Source organism: Halyomorpha halys, unplaced genomic scaffold (genome assembly GCF_000696795.3).
Source record: "Halyomorpha halys isolate HHAL.00 unplaced genomic scaffold, Hhal_1.1 Scaffold455.1, whole genome shotgun sequence".
NCBI classification, from domain to species: domain Eukaryota; kingdom Metazoa; phylum Arthropoda; class Insecta; order Hemiptera; family Pentatomidae; genus Halyomorpha; species Halyomorpha halys.
In genome coordinates, this window is record NW_027111717.1 from 465265 (window position 1) to 488083 (window position 22819).

The 22819-nt window shown below is 29.9% G+C and overlaps 1 protein-coding gene across 1 annotated transcript; it reads right to left on the reverse strand.

Moving 5' to 3' along the window:
* Positions 1 to 215: 215 nt before the first annotated feature.
* Positions 216 to 22520, reverse strand: SIDL (SIDL trafficking protein particle complex subunit 10). The gene is made up of 20 exons (XM_014424158.3): positions 22222 to 22520; positions 21911 to 22128; positions 20487 to 20680; positions 19990 to 20185; positions 18913 to 19024; positions 17911 to 18098; positions 17558 to 17764; positions 16783 to 16953; positions 15650 to 15882; positions 14886 to 14992; positions 14592 to 14808; positions 13780 to 13914; positions 13569 to 13695; positions 10964 to 11176; positions 9772 to 9951; positions 8899 to 9120; positions 6867 to 7040; positions 4541 to 4736; positions 1753 to 1884; positions 216 to 480 (listed from the first exon to the last, which is right to left on the reverse strand). Exons 1-20 carry the CDS (start codon positions 22301 to 22303, stop codon positions 368 to 370), a joined length of 3417 nt encoding a protein of 1138 aa, XP_014279644.1. The 5' UTR covers positions 22304 to 22520; the 3' UTR covers positions 216 to 367.
* Positions 22521 to 22819: the final 299 nt, after the last annotated feature.

A 22819-nucleotide genomic window follows, 5' to 3' on the forward strand; every position in this document is an offset into this window, starting at 1 on the left:
ATAATGGCACTAATTACTTTCTTATTCAATTACATGTAATAGGACGATTTCTAGTGTGTACAACAATTAAAATGCATCTTTATATCCATTTTGTAATTAGAATCGACAAAACCTCAGAGAAAGCTTTAATCATGTTCGAAATGCATATATGTTCCTCTGTGGCTGATATTGTTAAAGGTGTATCACAACTCGTGGCAGCATAGTACATATGTTCTCATTTAAATATAAGAGTTTCACCTAAGCCAACACTTCTGTGCCGAAGCAGTGCAGTAATATATTAAGAAGCTGCACAAAAAGCTCTTAAGAGTGAACCGAACTTAGCTAGCTATAGCCAAGTAGACTTGAGGCAAGAGGACACAGCCTAGTGCTAGGGGTCCTGCGGCGAAGCAGCCGATATCACGTGCACTTGCGAACTTTTGCTCAAGTTGTAGACCTGACCGGCGCTGAAAGGTTCCAATCGAGGATGCCCCTCGCTACGACCTGAGGAAAAAATAAATAAATAAAAAATGTATGACTTAAGCAATACTTCTTCTTAATTTTTATGAAATAGTAACAATGGACACTAGTAATATAGTGTAAGTCTGTGATTACTTTATAACAAATATGCTTTCTGAATCCCTCAATAAAATTTTTCATTATCATACTCCTAACATACTGCTGGTTAGACATTCTACCTTTGAAAGACTTTCAAACATACAGTTCTAATTCTTATTTTTTAAAACTTCATTGATAGTTATCCTTATTAACTAAACATACCTATCTGTCTTAGCATTTAATCTTTCACAAGTCACAAAAAAAAAAAAAAATTATAAGAACTAAACAGAATGTTAGAAATCTACTGAAAAAAGATAAAGTTAAATGTAGAAAAGACAAAACAAATTGAGCTAAGTTTAAATCATCATATAAAAACCATAACTCACCCCTAATCACTACACTATTTCTAAATAACATGATAATAATAATAAAATTTCATCCATCAGCCAAAAACAATCCTTTGGATCATAACATAACCAATATTTTCTATCTTCTTCCATCTAGCAATGTACTCACAATTTGTCAACAATAAACACGATAGAACTGACACCAAATTTATCAGAAGCTCTCACAGATGAGGAAGCCACAGTTACATTGGTGTTTTAAATTTTTAAAAGCACATTGTTTTCTTTCTAAATTATAACTCATCTTTGATTTGATTTTTATTATTATTATTTTTTATATTTGAATTAATCACTATCATTGTTTGAATTACATGCTTGTGTGTTTTAAGGAACGTGTGTATGTGTTTGTAACTTAATCATAACATGTCATAGAGGTTGATAACCAAAAGGTTTTACACCTTTAAACAACAAACAAAAAACTCTTTCAGTTCTCTGACAGGTATTTCTGTTTATCTATCCCTTTTAAATGATTCTAACAATTCTATTTCTTCCTCCAACAGGCAATAAATGTGACTTTTTTTTAAAATCTAAACTTCAATTATTTTTATCCAAAGGATTTAAAGGCGTGGTCCGTAAAAGATTCCATTTTTCTTTTACAATCATTTATAATTCTAAGTTAAAATTAAATGGTACTTTAGAGGTATCTCATAAACATTATCGGATCTTTTTTATCGCTAAATGTAATTTAAACATTATTGGATCCTTTTTATCCCTAAATTTAAACATCTAAAGTTTACTTTTTTGAAGAGTTGAATTTTGATACATGGAATAAAGTCATCTATTTTTTAAAAAAATAATATTACTTAAGAGGTACCTGAAGAAGACTTTGAACCAGCTGGAATATACTTGGACAACCTGACAGAAGGGAGAGGTAAGTAACCATTGACAAGTGGCATCACATCCAACAGTACAGTCTGCTCGTCCATATCAGCCAAATTCAATACACCTAGAAATATTTAAAATAACAGTTATAATATTAAGTATATGGAATAATGTTTTAGTTGATTTGTCAAATCACAAAAAAAAAATTTAGCACAATTTTTTTATTTATTCAATTACAGTACATTCGATTTATTGAAGTTCAAATCGGTTTGGATGGTTAGCATTTTTGGCTAATGCCAACTGCAACAATTTCTGCGAATCGTAATAATGGGTTGGAATGTGAAAGTAGTAACAGCCATTTATAGCTACAATTTTAATCAGTTTGCATTGGCTGTTGATAAGAATGGCTGGTTCAAAATTATTCATAGCAGTTTTCAAGCAAAGTCCTAAAGAGTTCTTGAGTACTCTGATGAGTAAGAATACTCTGATAGGAACAAACAAGATCTGGTGTATGCAGAGCTTATTTAATAAATACGTAAATGAATGAATGAATAATAATAATAATTAATAAATAAATATTAATAATCCATAAAAATTAATATTGGGAAGTAACGAATAAACTGTACACCACTATTCTAGATAGCAGGTTACGGGCACTAATAGAGCCAAAACTAGAAAACCCCGGATTCCGATCTGGAAGACAAACCCCGGATCACATATTCACTCTCAGAACTATCGTAGAAAAGGCATGGGATAGAAATCAGACCAATTATACAGCTTTTTTGGACCTAAAAGCTGCCTTCGATTCAATACCCTGATATGAAATCCGGAGGGTACTTAGAGCCAAAAGAATTCCTGCAGAGCTCCTGGAAGCGATTAAATCAACCTATCAAAACCCTAAAAGAATAATTCGTATCAATGACTGAGAGCCAAAGCCATTTTCTCTGGAAAGAGGTGCGAAACAAGGAGATAGCCTCAGTCCATTATTATTTATTGTCCTCATGGATGAAATCCACAAAATATGCAGCAATCGATATGTGGAACATGAGGATGGTACAAGAAATGAGTATTAACAGCCGCAAGAACAAGGTTATGACTGTTGCCACAGATGAAGTGGATGTGGGCAATGTAAAAATAGTATGCAATGATGAAGTATTGGAAACATTAGGTTTCTATACCTACCTTGGAACAATTTTCAATAAATCTGGCAAAATAGACCAAGAAGTGTTTAATAGGATAAATAAAGGACATAATATTTACTACCAGATATGCAATACTATTGTTGGAAAGAGGGAGGTAGAGGTAAGGATATCAAGCTCCATATCTTTAAAGCACTATATCTTCCAACACTATTATATGGCAGTGAAAGTTGGGTGACCCAATACAAGCAAATGAGCAGAATTACGGTTGCTGAAATGCGATTTTTGCAAAGAATATTGGGCAAAACTAGGAGAGATAAGATAAGGAATGAAAGAATAAGAAAACTTCAGATCCCCTCAGTAAAATCAGTGATTGAACACTGACAGCTCCGATGGTATGGACACGTCTGTAGAATGAGGGAAGGCAGAGTGCAAAGAAAATGTATGGAGGCAAGGCCAACTGGTAGGAGGCCGCGAGGCTGACCTAGAAGAAACTATATGGAACATATCTAACGACTAGGTCTAGAAAGAAAAAAAATGCTGGCTCAGATGAAGATGCTTGCCATGGGTGGATCAAGTGGTTGGAGGCTCCTCCACGCTGAAAAGCACTTAAGGAGGATGAGAAAGAAGAAGAAAATACTGGGCATGAAATCATTACAATCACATTGTCACAGCGAGTAAACCTTCCTTTAGATAAATTAATAGTAAAAAATGTTTAATCTTTAGAAATCAAATTTCTAAAATCCTATAATCCTGCAAAACTCTGTAAAACCATCTTGCCAAATGATATAACTCGTTTATCCATTTAATTCGTCTTGCATCAAAACTCATTTCCTCAGCTGTTCATATTGTGAAACCAACTTTGGCTGCAAAACTAATGAAATTTAGGCTTCCTTTTCTCCTGTTTTTCTTTTCATTGTTATCAGCCTGCTGTTGATATTTGTCAAACATTTAATAATTTTTTTTTTTGTATCCTCAGAAAACTTAGGGAAAGAGATTATGCCAACTAATACAATTTGAAAGAATAAATCAAGGGCTAAAGTATTTTTTGCCTATTAATTAAACCTTAATAAGTCATTTTATTTATTGAATATTAGGGTTTGTTGTCCAAATTAACTGAACTTATTCGTCCCCTCTGCATAACAGAAATTTCATGGTTCAAGACAAAAAATTTATAAAACCACTTTGGCATTAAATTTAGTGCGCTTCAATGTTGTTAAGAATAAATTAAAAAGTATATTGAATTTGCTACTTCAGTGGTTATATAACTTTTATTTACATTTATATTATTTTTCATTAGTTTTCGAAATATAAACAAAAAACTAACGATGTAAGCATTTTTTATACTTGCACCCCATCTACAAACCTACCAACCAATTCTTAAGACTTCATCTTTGCGATAATCTATTGGTTGTACCAAAAAAAATATAAGAGGTTGATTTTTCATTGTCTGGATTTTGCATTTTTTCTTTTTTTTAATTTGACAGGACAATATAATTTTATTGTAATAAAATATTTATCTATTTATTTATTAAATACTACAGCCAGTTTGATAATAAAATATATAATCATATATCATTTATCAAAAAATAAAAAGCTTTAAGTAAAACTAAAATACAAATTAATAATGATTTAATATACCTGCAGTACGACCGCATGCTGCCCACATGTTGTGCTCCGTGAGCACTTCATACATGAGGCTATTACAGTCAGGATCTGCAACAGCGGATTCCTTATTCACTTTGGTCACCTTCAGCTTCAGCTGGCACACAGTGCTCACTCGACAGAACTCAGAACCTCGGATAGGTTCCACTCGACACTCCAGGAGGTAAATAGTCTATTAAATCAAAGATATAATCCAATTAACAAGAGCATTATAAATAAATTATATTATTGGTTATATTATATTCCTGGTTAAATTATTTTTTATTCAATTAAGCTTTGCAGCCATTACTCTATCTTCAGTCGCAACTTGTATAATAGTCTTCTTTTTCATCCTAATATTCCCACTACATTACTTCTCTCCTAATTTGGTCTTATAAAATATACACAGTGAAAACCAATTTCTTCTATCAATTATTTTTAAAAACTTACATTAAAATATATCTACTCATTTAAATAGTAATGGGTGTCTTCATAAATACAATTCCAACATAATTCTAAGAAATTAATAACATATGTAGAATGGGGTAGAGTTTCAAGCAAAACAATCTGTATAAAAAATAATCGAGAACCAAGATGGCTATATTTTGCCAACATAACAAGTATTTGGATATATCATTATAGATTGCAAGAAATGTCTTGGAAATTAAAATTTTACACAGACATATTTAAATACAACAAGAGAAATTTTCAACATTTTGATTAGAATTTTTTGGAAAAGACAAAAATAACTCTTACTTAATTGGCTTCTAATTGACTGAATCTAATAATTTAAAAATTAGCAAAATATATCATCCTCTATTGTTTTATGATTCACTTGGTACCATTTATAAAGATTCTATATATAAATAGCTGGTGCATCATCCCACTTAGAGAGCCTAAAGCTCTTCTAGAAGCCTCCAGCAGAGGGCTCTGTCTTTTGCTGCTGTAGTCCAGTTTAGGATGCCCAACAAGGCCCTGGAATGTGCTTCCACACCATCCAGCCATCTTCTTCTGTGTTCTGCTCACTTCACTAGGTGAAGTTCCTCTCTTATGACTGCTATGACTCAAAATATATCCATACAGACAACATGGCCAGCCCAACAAATTCTTGATTTATCAGACTATCTCTACATCTTTATACAGGTCATATAGTGCCAAGTTTTTTAATTTCCTCAAGATTCCTATCTCTCTTACAGCTCCAAAGATTCTTCTCAGCACTAGCCTTTCTAATGTTAAGATTCTGTTTTCCTCAGGCTTGGTGTATTGGTACGGATTAGAAGACTAAAAAATTTGAAATATATGTTTTCGAGTTTTCCATGATTTTTTCATTATTAGGATTTGACTTCTTGAGAAAATTTTGGAAACAAAAAACCTGATTTTTTCCACATAATTAAAAACATTGAGTGTCAGAAAAGGTTGTGATGACAGTTTCATTACTGTAGAAGCAACTTCACTAAACCAAAATTTTAATAGGTCTTAAATTAATGGGTACAAGTAAATAGGCAATAATATTTTTTGTATTATACAAAGTCAACCAATAAAGGTGATCAACTCTACCTGTACATGCATAGTAATTTTTAAAACATTGGGCCCTTCTGTAAAAACAAATATAAAGCAGAAAGGAGAATTTAAAATTAATTAGTGTAAACAGGATAAATTATTAAAAAAAACTGTCCTTAGGAAAGGAGAATGATAAAAATCAGGTAAAAAAAAATTGTCATTTTGATCCTTGAATATGTTTGCAAGAAATGAGACAAAACATTGGAATGCATTCCTACATTTAGAATTTCATATTTTTTTTTTTTGTGTTTACCATCATCCTGGCCATTTCTGACAAATGGGAGGTTATCTTAAGGGTTACCACCCATTTCTAATTAGAGTGAGGTCATGAAGGCTGCGAAGTCCCCATTAAGAAAAGTCAATCTGCCTAGACTGGAATCGAACTGGTGCCACTGCAGTTTAGAGTTTGCTGAGGTGATGCCCAAACACATTCGCCTAGGACTTCCTGTGGTTAGAATTATTCACTATACCTCAGTTGAATAGGTCTTTCACTAACTGAGACATGAAATATCAAGACTGACACTCTTGGTCTTCAGCAAATAATCCTAAACCAAGGAATGGAGAACAGAGATTTCTTTTCTTGTGGGACAGCCTTTTTTATATCACTCCTTTTTTTTCTTTTTTCTGTGAGGCAAGTTCTAGTGGTAGCTTATTACACTAATCCTTAAAGTAAACTATCACTTACTTTAATCACACTACTGAATCAATTAATATTCAAGAAAATTCAACTCTATGCTTGTGAAATAAAAAAAAAAAAAAATACCTTGTAATTAACAATGTCGAAGGTGCATTTATAAATATAATCCTTTTTAGAAGTTGTATCTCCTGATGTAGGATTGTAACGCAACGTTAACTCTGTCTTAAACTGAGAATGCTCATTGCTCTTCTCGATATCCATTTTCCACATAAAAAATATTTTTCTTTCTGGTGTAAGAACCTGAATTATAAAAAATAATTAAACTTATAAAGTTTTACCTTGCTAGAAAATTATAAAGAGGGAAATAAAGAGAATGGTACTAGTAACCTATGAAAACTTAGTATCAAATATTATGTTTTCTGAAAAGATCAGAATTGAACAAAAAAAAACTGGTGATTAGCCCATTACAGAATTTTCATTTACCATCCTATTTTGAGCTGAAATTAATCCTCGTTTGTTTCAGAATAGATATTTATAAATTATTCACTGTGGCAATATTTCAATTGATAGATTGATTAACTTAAATTTCAACTGTTTTCAGAAAAATCCCTTAAATAATATTTCTTGTACAAAAAGTATAACAGAAATATAAAATATAACGGTTTGATAAAATTTAGATCCTGCTCTGAAGCATTTATTTAATGCTAAATTGTTATAGAATCAATGGTTGAAAACACTATGAATGTTTTCATTGAGAAAAATACCCTGTCACCAAGATTACCGTAGGTTAAGTTAAATTAAAAACTGGATTCATTACAATGGTAACAAGTAAAGATTTAACCAACTAGCAACCCAACGCACATGCATCTGCCATTTGAACATCAAACTAGTATTTTATTTTGTGTTTTTCTTTATTATCCATTACTTTCTACTTATTAATATGTTATATATATTTTTTAATAAAATCTTTGGCTTTCTAATGTTATATAATAAGTTTATATTACAACTTTTAATACCGGAAATGTGTTTTAAATTATGAAAAACTATTTTTCCTCTTATCTCCTAAAGTTGATAATTAAATCCTTCCATAGTTTATATTTATCCATTTTTAACTACTGGTGAAGATGTGTAAGTGTAGAGATAATTAATTATTTCAAATAAACCAAATAAAAGTAACTTTAGAGAAAGAGTTTTTGAAAAATCGGCATTTAAGCCCTGTCAGATTATTTCAATAAGGAGAAGATCTATCTGATATTAAAGAACACTTAATTGTAAATAAACATACTGAATTAATTAATTAATTTGAAAAATCGATTTAACTAAGTGGGACTTTTGCTCAGTCGATTTTATAAAAAAAGTTGCTGTCACACCCCAGGCATATATCTGCCTTAAATATTTAATTTCAGTACCCAACGACTTTTCGTTTTTGAACTAGGCTCACCACATACACATAGACACACATACCATTACACATTATTTTGTGAGACTCGGGTATTTCGACTCAGAGACTTAAAAACATGTATTTTTGTTGAAAATTCAAATCGTACGATCTTAATACCTTCGCTTACTATTTATTTAAAGTAAAAGAAAAGAAAATAAGTCACAAAATTATGAAAAATAAATGCTGCAAATTGGTAAACAAAAGCAAAATATGGAGATGGGCCAAGCTCGTAAAGGTGACAAAAAATTGAAATGGTCAGTCAGATAGGGGTTTTGATGGTTACAGCGAATATTCAAAATCAATATAGGTTTATTCATGAATGATTTTTTATTTTGTTTACCCTCAATCATTTTTGACATGATGAGGAAGGATTAGGATAAAGGGTCGATTTTTAATTCTGTTGAGCCACCACAGAATAAAAGACAACACTCCCAGGCCAGAATCAAACCAGCACCACAGCAGAAATTAGGCTGCTAAGGCTAATTAATTCATAATTATTAATGAATAATGATTAACTATAACCACTAAACTAACTTAATAAATTTATTTGCTACCACACTTCTTTTTGTTTGAAATTAATTACTATTTGAAAAACCCTTTAACATTACAAGCCAATAATCCCGAATCGATAATAAGAAATACTTAAAAATTATTAGAACTTGATTTCACCAAAAACACATATTTAAATATATGAATAAACCAAAGAGAAATACTTACTGTTGTTTCCATATTGGGATTCAATGGTATCAGAACAACATTACTAGAAGATACAGGAGTCATTACTATGCTTTCAATTGATAGGCTCGTCACGCTGGAGACAGCAACATGAAGAAATTTTGAATATTTTGAGGTTTGCATACTCAGCTTTGAGCTTAAGACAGGCTTTAAATTAAGGCCGATAGCATGTTCTTCTTCACTCCAGTCGTTCTTCACCATAACCTAAATTCAACAACAGTAAGGGAAACAGAAATTACATTAATTTATAATGAAAATAAAATTTCACAAAAGCTAACATTCATTACAGATACCAAGTGACTTTATTAGTTATGAATTTTTGAAAAATCTGTTTCAGGTTAGTGATTAAGTTAATAAAATCCATTTTTACTTTAAAGTGGTGCTGAGTACATTTCCACTAAGTTTATGAAAAAGGTTCTGTCATTTAGGACATTTAGTGATTGAGAAGTTGTTTTTTCCTAAAATAGAGAACCTTTAAATATATTTTTCGTAAAGCTAGTGGAAATGTACTTAGCATTACTGTGAAGTAATCCATCGGTATTTTACTTCATCTTCAATTAAGATCAATATCCCCATTATTTTTGGATCACAACTTTATGATGCAACAAAATATATCAAAACCTTAAAATAAATTGGAAAGGCAGTGTCAATTGAGAACAATAATGTACTAAAAGGTTATTATAACACTAATAACGATCAACAACTGTTAAATTTCTATGGAGCTTCTAAAATGGTCTTTTCTGGTCATGGTGCATTTTTCTAGCTTCTAAGATTATTTTTAATGCTGCATTTTTTAAATTATAATTATAATAAATAATAACTTTTTTTAATTATAAATTTGAAAAAATAAATTACATTGTGTTCTAAATTTGTACAATCCTTGATATTTGGAAGCTCAGCATACATCTTCAGTGGAAGCTCTAAACTTGAATTTGGTTTTATTGCAGGTAGTTTTAATTCTAAAACACGGCTCCAATCCTTAAGACCATCTTTCAATTCGAGGCCAATGCTTGCTTTTAATTTTACCTTTGTATCCTTAAAATTAAAAAAAAAACAAATCATTAAAATAAAGAGAACTATCTAATCTATTGTTTATTAAATTTTTTTACAAAAAACAACATGTATAACAAGTAAAAAATTAGCATTGACATTTTCACTTACATCACAATTAAATTTTATTTTCATAAAACATAATATTTTTCGAAGTATATTATACAATTATATCAGTAAATTGAATACAATTTGGAAGGTAATATTTCCACATTTATTGCATCAATGTTGGTTATCAAATAAAAAAAACTCCCATTGTAGTTTTTGACACAAATTATTTAATAAGTTTGAAGATGATTAAATACTCATGCTAATGAATAATAATAGAAATAAATATATTTTTAGTTATTTATAAAATAAATGGATAAAAATGTTCCAAAGAATGGCATAGATAAGATTGATGATATAAGGAAATTAAATTATTTTATTTCTTTGGTTTCAAATTATAAAGATTCGGTTAGGAAATTTGATTGAAAAATACTCCAATCATAATGTAGCATAATTATTTTTATAATATGACTTTGGCTTAATATATAATTAATTTGATATAGCTTTAGTAATTGAATATAATTAGAATACTGCTTCTTTTTATTACTGTTGATAATTTTAGTTTTTAACTCTAGTTTAAATGTTGTTTTTAGCATTTTATATTATTTTTGGTCAATTTATTTTGTTATTTTAAATGATGTAGAATTTACAAAAAAATAATGGAATGTTTTTAAAGATAGAAAATGTACTATTTATATGTTTAGAGATGAACTCTATTTGTTACTGGTTATTCTCAAAAAGTAAATATTACATAAAAAAATATATTTTAGTTATTTTTATTTCCTTCGATGACTCAAATCTTAAGCTAAAAAAAAAAATATATTTATAAATCGCAATCAAATCAAATAATAAAAGCAAATTATATTCACTTGAATTATTTCCTAGTTCACATTAATGAACAAACCATTCAAAATATTAAATATTTCTTCAAACGATTTATCAATCATACCTCAGCAATGTTGTAGCTATTGGAGCAAATCTTCAGAGTAACATCCTGAACGAGACCAGCAAGCATGTCTCCGTGGTTCAATAGTAATACTGCTGGCTGTATGTGAGACACTTCAAAAATAACTTTCTGAGGTAGTGGAGGGGATAGAAGTTCGAAACCATCCATGAGGGTAATACAACACTGACCAAGGCGATACTGACCAGCTTCACTTTCCTACAATATTTAAGCATTTTATTATACTTAGTAATATCAATTAATATATGGGTAAATCAGTATGGACAGTTGAATTAAAATTCTGGTGTGGTGTGTGATTCACATAGCTTCTACTTAGCACCTAGGAAGATGATATAAAAAATTTATGAAGTGCGTACAGTGAAGAATACAAAATTATAACTATTTACGTATGATTGGAATCAGAAGAGATCTAGCACGCTTGGCTGTCTCTGATTTTCTAGACCTCTATTATACCTGTTATACCTCTTTTTCTCCTTTAGTTAATCATTTAATTCTTTCATAGTTCATATGCTTGAATATTTCAATAACTGTTAACAATGCAAAATGGTTAATTAGTTCAAATAAAGAAAATTATAGATACTTTAAAGAAAGACGTTTTGAAAATACAGCGTTTAAGCTACTTTTTGTTTTTGAGCTTAACTGTTCACACAAAGACCATTTTGCGAGACTTGGTTAATTAGGCTCAAGAGATTTCAAAAAATGTATATCCAATGAAAACTTGTGTATAATAGCATTACTATGAAATGTAATGTAATACCTACCAATATTGTGATATGTATCGATGTATTAACAATTATTGATATTATAAAAGTCTTTGGCATATATATTGTCATATCTGTCCAGGCTATGATACATGTCAACAAAGGGGACTTCGCAGGTGGTTGGTTAATGGGTACATGCGGAAAGGACCCTTCCTAGTAAATCTATTAAAAGCAGGTATTGCCTGTCGGTAGGCAGGTCAATTATAGTTTCTAAACAACACCTGTACCAAATATGTAGAGCCCGCCCTTTGTAATGTATTCTTCTAGGTCATAGCTAATGATAGCCAATGAGAAATAGGATTCCAAAAAGGCGACATCCCTTTTGGAACAAGTGGGGGCAGAGGAAAAGCAGAGTTCAGAACACAGATGCATAAGATGTACAGAAGTAAGAAGACCGAGCTAGGGGGGCTAGAGGGCTCTCCCGAAACTGAACTCCATGACTAAGACGACACCCACAGCTACAACACCCACGAATGTTGCAACAACACCATACGGACATGAATAATCCAAATCAGAAGCTATTTAGATATATTAGGTAACAATTCATAATGTAAACAATATTTTATGGCAAACCATTTATCTGGATCATTTCAATCATTGGATCATTGTATTATTTATCATTACAACATCATATAATATCATTTATCAATCAAATGTAAATACTTAGTTCCTTTATGTAGTTTATTTACTTTAATATTACACAATACTACCCCTTATTATATTATAAAATTAATGGTAACAATATTTTATAAATATAAAGGTATTTAATAGGTAACTGATAAACACAAAATAGTATTTTGGAAAGGAAATCGAAATATTATCAAAGGTAGGAATCAATCTTAATTACCTGATTAGTTAACTTATTTTTGGATAATTGCCTTCAGCGATTATCTCGACAACAGATACATAGCAATTGTAATTGAAAAAGAAGGCAACAATGTTAAGGTAATTACTAGAAATATAATAAAGCTCATCGGTAAATTCAATATAAATACTAAATAAAAAATGTCGATGTAAATTTAGTGCATCTAAAGATGCAATACAAATATTTAATACAAAATGATGTGATTAAATGAATGAATTTCGGAATAAAGGATAATTAACAGGGAAAATATTTTCATTACACACAAGTAAATATTTAAAAATATTTTTTATCACATTTATATTTATTAAAACTGGTTTTACATGATGTTTTTATGATTCAGAATGAATTTTAAACAAGTATGATTAAAGTTTGAATTTTAATGTTGTTTAAATATATATATATTTCTTATAACTTAAACCAAATCTTTTAGAAAAATAATGATATGCATATTGTTTTATCGTATGTAATTCTATTGGTTATCTGAAATTTTCTTTATAATCATGGAAGTTATGTTAAAAAGAACATATTGATAAGACAGGTTTTAATACTTGGACTGAACATTTAGGTAATTAAAACCCAGATAAACGGGTTAGTTCCACCAGCCATGAAAATACTTTTGAAAGAACATCATGAATAACAGTAACAAAATGTTAAAAAGTTCGAGTTTTAATAAACTTCATGATTATAAAAATTCACTAATACACGAATCAATTAAAAATATTATTTAAATCACCACTAAACAAAATTATTTAGTATTCTACAAGAAAGAAATAATATATAATAAACTAGAACATCTCATCATTTTTTAATACAAATCCATAAAGTACTTATTTTGTCTCATTGATTAAGTAAAATAGAATAGTATCACTTGAGTTGGTATAATAATTAGTCCAGTAAAATTGTTAAACTTATATTATATTCATTTTAAATTTAATTTTTTGATTGCGATAAAAAATCATCATACCTTACATGAAAGATGAACACTGTTCAAACCTGGTTTCAAAACCACTTTCTTAGCAGATAAATATCTAGTAAAATCCGCTTTTGCAATATTTGATATCTTTCTGTACTTTCCATGACTATCTTGACGCCTAAAAGGGACAGAATACATTTTGAGTAAAATAATAATATACTAAATTTATTATATTCTCATCTGATAATCATTGCATGGTCACCTGACTATTTGCTTAGTATTTTTCACTTCAAGAGAAGACCCAGCAAGACTTTTATCTTGTTGGTAATCGTGTCTCAGAGTCATTGGTATTTTAAGTAAATATAAATTTGAAGAACTAGAGCTATCCAAAGATTTCCTGAAATGTTTTTTAAATTTAAGATATTTGTTTATTTAATTTATAGAATACAACTTAATAAGTTTAAATTATTGAATTGATTATGTAAGATTACAGTAACACTGGATATATCAATGGCAGTGGAAATGGGTACCGTTGACGAAAAAGAATGGTCGACACTTATTCCAGTTAGCTAAAGCTTATTAAGAGATGTGCTTCCTTTTGTTTTTGATCAAACGGTTCGACTACTCATGTATTCTATAATACACTATATTACTTCAACCAACATAAAAATCTAATAAAACCATGATGATTAGTGGTAAAGCTATTCAATGTTTTAAATTACCACTTTATAATGTATTTAGATAGTAAATTTTGAATAACTCATAAAGTATTTCAGATTCAGCACTTGGTAAGGAAGTATAATTTCTAGACCAATAGTTGAGCAAGATGATTTGTTCAGAATCAGACTCAACTAAGTTTTCCCCAAATTAAAGGATGGGTATCCAAATTTAAAAAATTAAAAAATGAGTTGAGTTAGTTTGCCAAATAATAGTCCCATTAAAATAAAACCAACACCTTGGCCACAATAATGGGGGTACCTTACCCACAAGGGTAGAATTCTCATTATTATATTTGATTAAGAAGTCAAATAGTTTGTTATTCAAATATTAGCATCTTTAAGCTATTCCCCATACCTTCTGCTATTTTCAAGGGCTTCCTTATGCTTTGAAGAAGATTTACTCTCATGTTTATACTGAGAAATAGCCATTGAAACTGAATCACTGACCGTCTCAACAGGAAGGAGCGACCTTATCCCAAGAGTGGCGGATACATTCATACCTCCTTGGTGGACTTGCACATCAACATCAGTTAAGGTGAAGCAGTCTGTAAGGCAGCAAGACCACGGTGGATCTGTGGAGAAACGGATGGAGTTGTTAATAACATATAAAAATACTGTATATAAAAAAATAAATAAATAAAAGAATTACCAGGCTTAGAAGTAGAGATGGTATTGAGAGCATCAGAATAATGTTTCATTCTCAATGGCATATCTAATTCAGTGGAGCACGCTATAGACAAGCACATCTTTGTATACCTGTGAACGGAACCGACTAATAAGAAACAAAAAAATATATATAGACCATAGAGTAAAAATCATTTAATGTATCCATAAATTATAAATAGCATTAAGTTGACAGAACATTTAAAAAGTAATTTATTTTGTTTTATCTTTGATAAAACAACCAGAAAATATAATGATATTGTAAGTATGATTATTACGAGGATCAGCTGAAAAATAATATAAACATCCTTGTAGAAAATGAAGGAAAATAAGGAGCAAGATCGGCCAAACAGTAAATTACTTCTAAAGCTTTAAAATGAGATATTTATTTATCAACATAGACACCGTTAAGGCTAACACATTTCTCCCAAAGTGTAACAAGTTATTACATCCCATTACTCAAAAATGTTTCCTGCCTTTCTTGAATCCAGGACATCTTAAGGTCTCTCTTGTAGACTGTACAAGAATGTATGCATTACTTATCAGTCTACCCTCATATATTTGGGGAAATGACTCCTAGAATTATTAATTTAACTTCTTCATAAACTAAGCTTTAAAAATAAAATTAAAAAAAAGCTTGTTACACAAATAAGCCAATGAAACATTATTAAACTAGAATCATTTCTTGGTTATTGTTCCCCTAAACTGCTCTATATACGATAGTCTAACTTAGCAAACACAGCACATTACCTGTGTAGATCTCCTAATGCAAGATAAGATGATGCCAACCGAAGCCTGGTAACCGCTGCCAGTTTCGCCCAGCCATCTTGGTCATAAGACAGCAAGGCCAGCTGTAAGAAACTAGCGGCTGTCTGATCATCCCCGAGGACACGGTAGAAGTCTGACAGATCCTGACCCAAACTTCGGGCACATCTCACCCGACCAATATGTTTATATGTTCCCATCGCAAGCTCAGACAGTTCCTGAAAAATGGTGTGATTAAACTAATGACCAACATTGTCTTCAAATTCAAGGGTGTACATTGCATTGGGAGATATAACTTGAGCATTACTCAAAGGTAAATTAAGAATGTAATAATAGTCAGAGTAGTTTGCTCCAACTATTTTAAGTGTCCCATGAACCTATTCTTTCCATTAATAAAATGTGAATGCACTATAGTGACCAAAATTATAAAGTGTTCTACCAGTCTAACAATTAATTATTTTTTTATTAGATAATTATACAAATCCGCTAGGTTTAAGTTAAAAGAGATTCATTCTGCTCGATATAAGATATTACTTCAGATTTGTAGAAAAATCGTAGTTAATCTTCGTAAGTTGTATCTGCATCCAAACACTCAATATTAAATATATCTTAAAGCAGAAAGTGTATTCAGAATTAACAATTCTTTTGTATAGAGATTTCTTAATAACAATTCTTTTGTATAGAGATTTCTTAAAGGATATTATAAAGAAGCTTCTTCAATTTAAATGATAAGACGATAGTCAACACTTGGTTAGAAATCGAAAATCTCATTTCATTACTTTCAAAAGTAGGTGAGAAAATATAAACTATCATAATGAACACATTAGGAGGACACGCATTAGGACATTAGGATTCTTAAAACAGAAAGAAGTACAAGTGACAAAAAAAAAATTATTCAGGTTGAAATTAATGAAGTCAGCTGGCCGTAGCTCATACTTGCCCATGTTCTTCAGCTAACCTTTGAATATGTTCAGTAGCATAATCACAAACACTTTACAAAGAGGAAATTCATTTTTAGAGAAGAGAATATAGTTAAACCTAAATAACTGTTGGAAACTAAAAATGAAAGAAGACAGTCCTCGAAATACACAATATCAAAATTTGTCTTACATAATTACCAAATACATTTTGTAGAATTCTTGATGATTTGACAAAGCCCTCTTGAGTTTTTCAACCGGTTTAGTGTTGGCTTCACCAAGGCCTGAAAATATTTCAACAGCGAGGTGTAATTGTTCACTAGACGGAACCTGTCCAGGCATAAGACCACATAACTTTCCAAGTTCAGAGAGCTGTAACAAAAATAATAACTTCAAGTAAATAACCATACACAGCGAAATCTCTACATAAGAGACAAATCTTATGTAAAAGAGTTGTGTACACATCATGTAAGCTATAAAATCTCATAAGTCTGAAAAAATCAATAACATTATTTTTGTACAATATAAAAAATCAATGCTTCATTCCAGTGACATTTTGTCTCAACCATCATTTTGTAAGATAAGTAACTATATTATTTTTTTCTGACTTTGAGGATGAGAAAATATATTAATAATCTTATACTATAGTTTAACATTTTTTTTTCACAAAACAAATACACATGTAATTCAATAAAGAAAAGAAAGTTTTTACGACTGTAAAAATCCTGCCAGTTAATTAATTAAAGCATAATAGTTCATTACTTATTTTTTATCTTTGGATCAATAACACCATAAATTTATAATCTGACGTCGCCTTAAGTCCCAAAGGAACTAGATGCTGAGATGGCTTTTATAGTATATACATAAACACTCATGAATATTCATTTATACATGTGATATAACTGGAATTATAATACTTAAAAACATTCCACATCAGATGTCTCATAATTTTAAAAGTGACAAATAATGAAATTACCTTTTGTCGAGCATATGCCCAAATTCCAGCAGTGTACCTAGAATATTGTTCAACATGTACACTATCCGTGTAGGTATCACATATCTGTAAAATTTCAATAGACGACAAAAAAACCCAAGTGGGAACTGAGCCAACGGGGCAGGCCACTTCAAGCATATAAAGTTCTCGTATGCAATTATGGAGAAATGGTAACGTCCTTTCAGCAACCTTAAAAATATAATAAGAAAATAAAACCCAATCAATTTACACTTTTAAACAAATTTATTCCTTCTATTCAAAATCATTTCTTGCTCTTAAAAGTCTTCCTATTGTTACTCTAAAAATACTAACATTTTAAACAAAATTATTCTCACTTCAGATGGTTTGTTGGAGTAGAGCAACATAGCACACTGCCTCGAGAACAAGTAGTTCCTGAATTGGAGTAAAGAACAGCTGTTGTTTTCTATCCTCGACCTTTCCTTCAAATTCACTCCGGAAGTTAAACTCAGGCCTTGCCAAGATTCTAAAGGTGTTTGGAACTGGGTGAGCCAAGCAGGCGTTTCTGGTTAGGAACATCATAATTGATTTAAAATAGAAATACATGGAAGATTTTTAAACCATGAATAAACTGGCTGAATGTTCATTCTTCACATTAAACAGGCATTGGTCATAACCGATCTGGGAGATCACGAACACACATTTTTAGGCTTACTTACTACATAGCAATAGGCCTACACTATCCTTCCTTTTATCTTCCCAACTCAAAACCTTCTGCCAGTAATCATGAATCAAAGAATCTAATTTACATGCCAGACATTGTTTTGACACACTTTTATAACATAAACTACCCCGACCAACCATTATTATTTAATCAGTTCCAGGCCTACCTTCTACGCCATAACCCCTGAAACTCAGGTCAAAACGTCGGCATAAAATAAATAAATATGGTTTTGTTTATTTATGTTGTTCTTTGCTGACCGCACCCCCCGACAAACTTCTCCAATTATTATTTAATAAAAAACATTTTGCAGAGATTAATAAATTATCAGCAATCAATTTTAAGCATGCTATAAATTATATTTGTAACAAGATTTGATCAGTGAAACATCCATGACTATTGTTAGTATTTTTTTCTCTTTATAGGTATACTTCTTTTTTTTTTTAATTTGCAATAATTTCCAATGGAGTATGGAGAAATGCTCCAGTATTCAACAAGAAAAATTAAAAATTATTACATTAAAAAAAAAAAAAAAGATGTGAGGAAGGAGCTTCCATTTATAAAATAAACAATCTTAACTAATTATTCCTACATGCATAGATATCTTTATACAAGTTTTAAAAAAGTTTATAATGTTTTTATACAAACTAATTCTTACCTCCGAGATTGGAATTAACAATAAACTGTGTAAATAGAGCGTCAAGTTCATCATACTGCACTAAGGCTTCTTCGTAAACACCCAACATTTCAAGCACAAATGCAAGTTCCTCCTAAACATAAAATAAAGGGCCCTTCAATATTAAGGATTATAATGATAAAAATAGGTACAGTACACACCATCTCATCTCATATTATGGAAGATGTTGTATGGGATACATTATGTAAATTTGCAAAGAGGAGAGGAAAAATAAAATACGATATTGAATTGACAGTTTAAAGTTAAAATATATATTTATTCTTGCCAAATACAAAACAAAAACATTAAACTATATACGAATAATAACATCATAGAAAATGTAGTTCAAGAGAAAGAAATATTCACAAATAAAAAATATAGGCTATATTTTTAATCACACTTAAAATTAACTAATGGCTATCATTAGGTTATATAAATATATATACAGCAAAAACAATTAAATTTATTAATAAAACTATTGCAACCGCACTGTACTAAATAACAACAAAAGTAATTATTCAGAGAGACAGGCATCAGTGGATAAATATTGTTTCTTTTGATTGATTATGTAATCGTTAAGGGACTTTTCAATTTTGTCAACACAATGTGGTTATTTCTTATGAAATGAAGACATAATTTAATAATTATGTACATAAATTCTACATAATTTGATAAGAAAATTAATCAAAATCCCTTATATACACAGTCATTATGAATTTTTTTTTTTTTTTTTAAAAAAAAGGATGTATTTAATAAAATAGATAGACTTATCAAATACAAATACTTGTGAACATACCATACACCTTGATTAAAATCTAAGACAAATAAAAAATTTAGCTGTTTTAGTTGATAATTTATCAAATTTTATAAACGAAGTTGCATGAACTAAAAAGATTTGTCAATACGTAAATTAATCCATATTATTAACAAATGATTTTGTTGCTTCATGTGACTTCCTTGTTGGAGTCTACATGACAAAAAAATCTCACTATTTCAGTTGTTGTTTTTAAACACAGCATAAATAAATATAAAATAAATTCAAATACTGTATGTACTAACTTGTAACAAAAAGTATTTAGTAAAACTCCACCCGACTTGATTCCTTCTGTCCCTTTGTTCACGTAAAGTTTCTTCAAACTTTAATAAAATTCGATCAAACGCAGCGAGAAGGAGGAGCCTGGTATTTACAACTAAACCTCGCCAGGAACCCGCAGACCGTGATTCAGATCGCAAAGGATTTATCACAGATAAACACCTAGAGACAGAATTTTATTTTTAATTAGTAGAATATTCAAAATAAAAATTATTTTTTAAAATATAAAACGTTTATAAATATCAATTGTGAATATTAATGTAAAAAAAATTTTTAACTACAACTGTTTTCTTGTTCATTCCTTAATTCAAGCTGAAATTCATCATGTTATTTCTTGACAGAAATACAGTTTGGTTTAGTTACAGTATAATATACAACTACTAAAACTAACAGATCGGTTAAATAATAAGCCAATATCAACAGATTACTATTTCATTATTTAAAAATTAATGGTATAAGTTACCTGTCAGCATGCTTGGCGCCAAAATCACTTTTAATTTTGTCATAAACAGTAGTTCTTGGTAGGAGTTTATTTGATTTGCGAAAATCATATGTTTCTACAACAACTATCATCCATTCAGATAATTTGAACTGCTGCAAAACACTCATCCACAGTTCAATATCTTCACGAACGTTTGATTTGTACAATTCTACATCCTAAAAAAATATTTTTATATATTATTTTAAAATTAAAACATAGATTGTCATTTCAACAGTAAATTAATGTAAGTATATTTCTATACTTATATGTTTATATATGTAATTCACATAGATAGTAGTAAGAACTACTTTTACTGTAGCTAGGCCTAAATTAATAAGTAAAAAAAAATATTTTCCTATTAATAAACTTCATAACAAAATTAATTTTATTAGAATGACAACATATTTTTTTAAATTCTATAGTAGTTTGTATCATTGAATACAACTAATATCAACCAATCACACTAATGCTAAACTTAAAATTGATCACAAAATTAAGTAATGTTCCAAAATGAAGCCTAATATGTCCTTTAGTTGACAGTATTAAACCAATTATAACCCATTTGAACCTGGGGTCAAATACGTAAGTTCAATGGCTGAGGTAGATAGATAAGGAATATGCAATAAATGGTTTAAATACTAATCACACCTAAACCAAAAAAGTTACAAACTTTTAAACACAAACTAATAATTAATATTAAAAGTAACAATTAAAATAAGTAATGAAGCTAATAATTATATTTTTCAACTGCAACCTTGTTTCTCGAACAAACTAAATCATTTCTTATATAGAAAAGTTTAAGAATTAAACGTGGCTTGAAAAAAAAAAATACAAACAGATAAGACTGATTTACACGTTACAGGAATATTTTAAAGATAACAAAATGTGCTCAATATTTAAAGTTAAAAATGAAGAATTAACGCATAAATAGTATTCAATATAGAATGAAGTTGTTTCATTCAGAAAATCAAAAATAATAATGAATGCAAGAAAATAGAAGGTTTTAAAAGTAATGACAACATAACCGTAGGAAAATATTCCATTATCGATTACTGGATTCTAGAATTATCTTCAGTAGAAATAAATATTATACATGAATTAATCTCAGAAATCACCACATACCCTTAATAATATGTGCCAGTAAAATAAATAGAAATAAAACTTTACTATTAATTAAAATGTCATTGAATAAAACTTTAGTCATAGGTTATTAATTGCGGAAATAATTAAATGAAATAAAATAATATTAATAGAGACATGTCATAGATACCCTTTATCACTTATCAATAACTTTTTGTGATATAATTGTTAAAAACTATTTCGAACTACCAGACGGCTAGAGTAACTTTAAATCAAAGAAATTTTCATCTACGATCACTGAAAAACTTTATTTAAAATATACGTACAGAACATTGAGTCCAATAAGTATGAAACATAGGCTGATTGATAAGATGATAATCCCCGTCTTTAGGAAGAACATCTTTAGTAAATGAAACAAACATAGCAGACACATTTACAGATTTGATTGCTCGACCATAAGCTCTACGCCACTCAGCAGCCTCTTGAGGTAAAGATGAACAAAGGGTGGGTTCTAAACCAAGAAATAGTTCTTTGTCTCCAGCATCTGGAATTGCAATTTAAAATAAATTGGCTGGAGAATTAGAAGTTAAAACAGAAACTGGTCCAAGAGGATAACAGTGATGTTTTGTATACTTACAGGTTACAATAGGTTTCCTATCACTTACAGATACTTCTGTCACTCTGTCCATTGTACCATTCATGACAACGTGAGAATTCATAGTTGATGTTTAATCTACCACATGATCCATAAAATTTATCAAAAGTATTCAATTGAAATAGAAAAGGGCAAAGCCTCCCCTGAATGACTTGGGCAAATATAATGCATTATAAAGCTTAAAAACATTGTCTATTAGAGCTACTTTCACGCACAACCGACATTTCACAGAGGTCCTCCTTTAGAACCATCTCTTCAGTATTCAAAAGGCTAACTTTACAACCATCTTGGATTCCAAAACACGTTTGAACCAAACTTCATATGTGCCCATTACCAGAGCCACCCAGCTCATCAAGGGGACAACTCTATCTCCCGCTTTTTTTCAAATGAGACAGTCCCAGTCTTTTACTATTTTATGGGCTTTAAAATCAACGTATCAATTAATTTTATCTTATAAATGTATAAGAATACTTTTTGTTGACTTAGCAAATGACAGTACCATTTTTCGGTAGTATTTATGTTATATATTAATAGAATATATAAAATCTCAATTACCCAATTAATTATATTTGTATTGTCA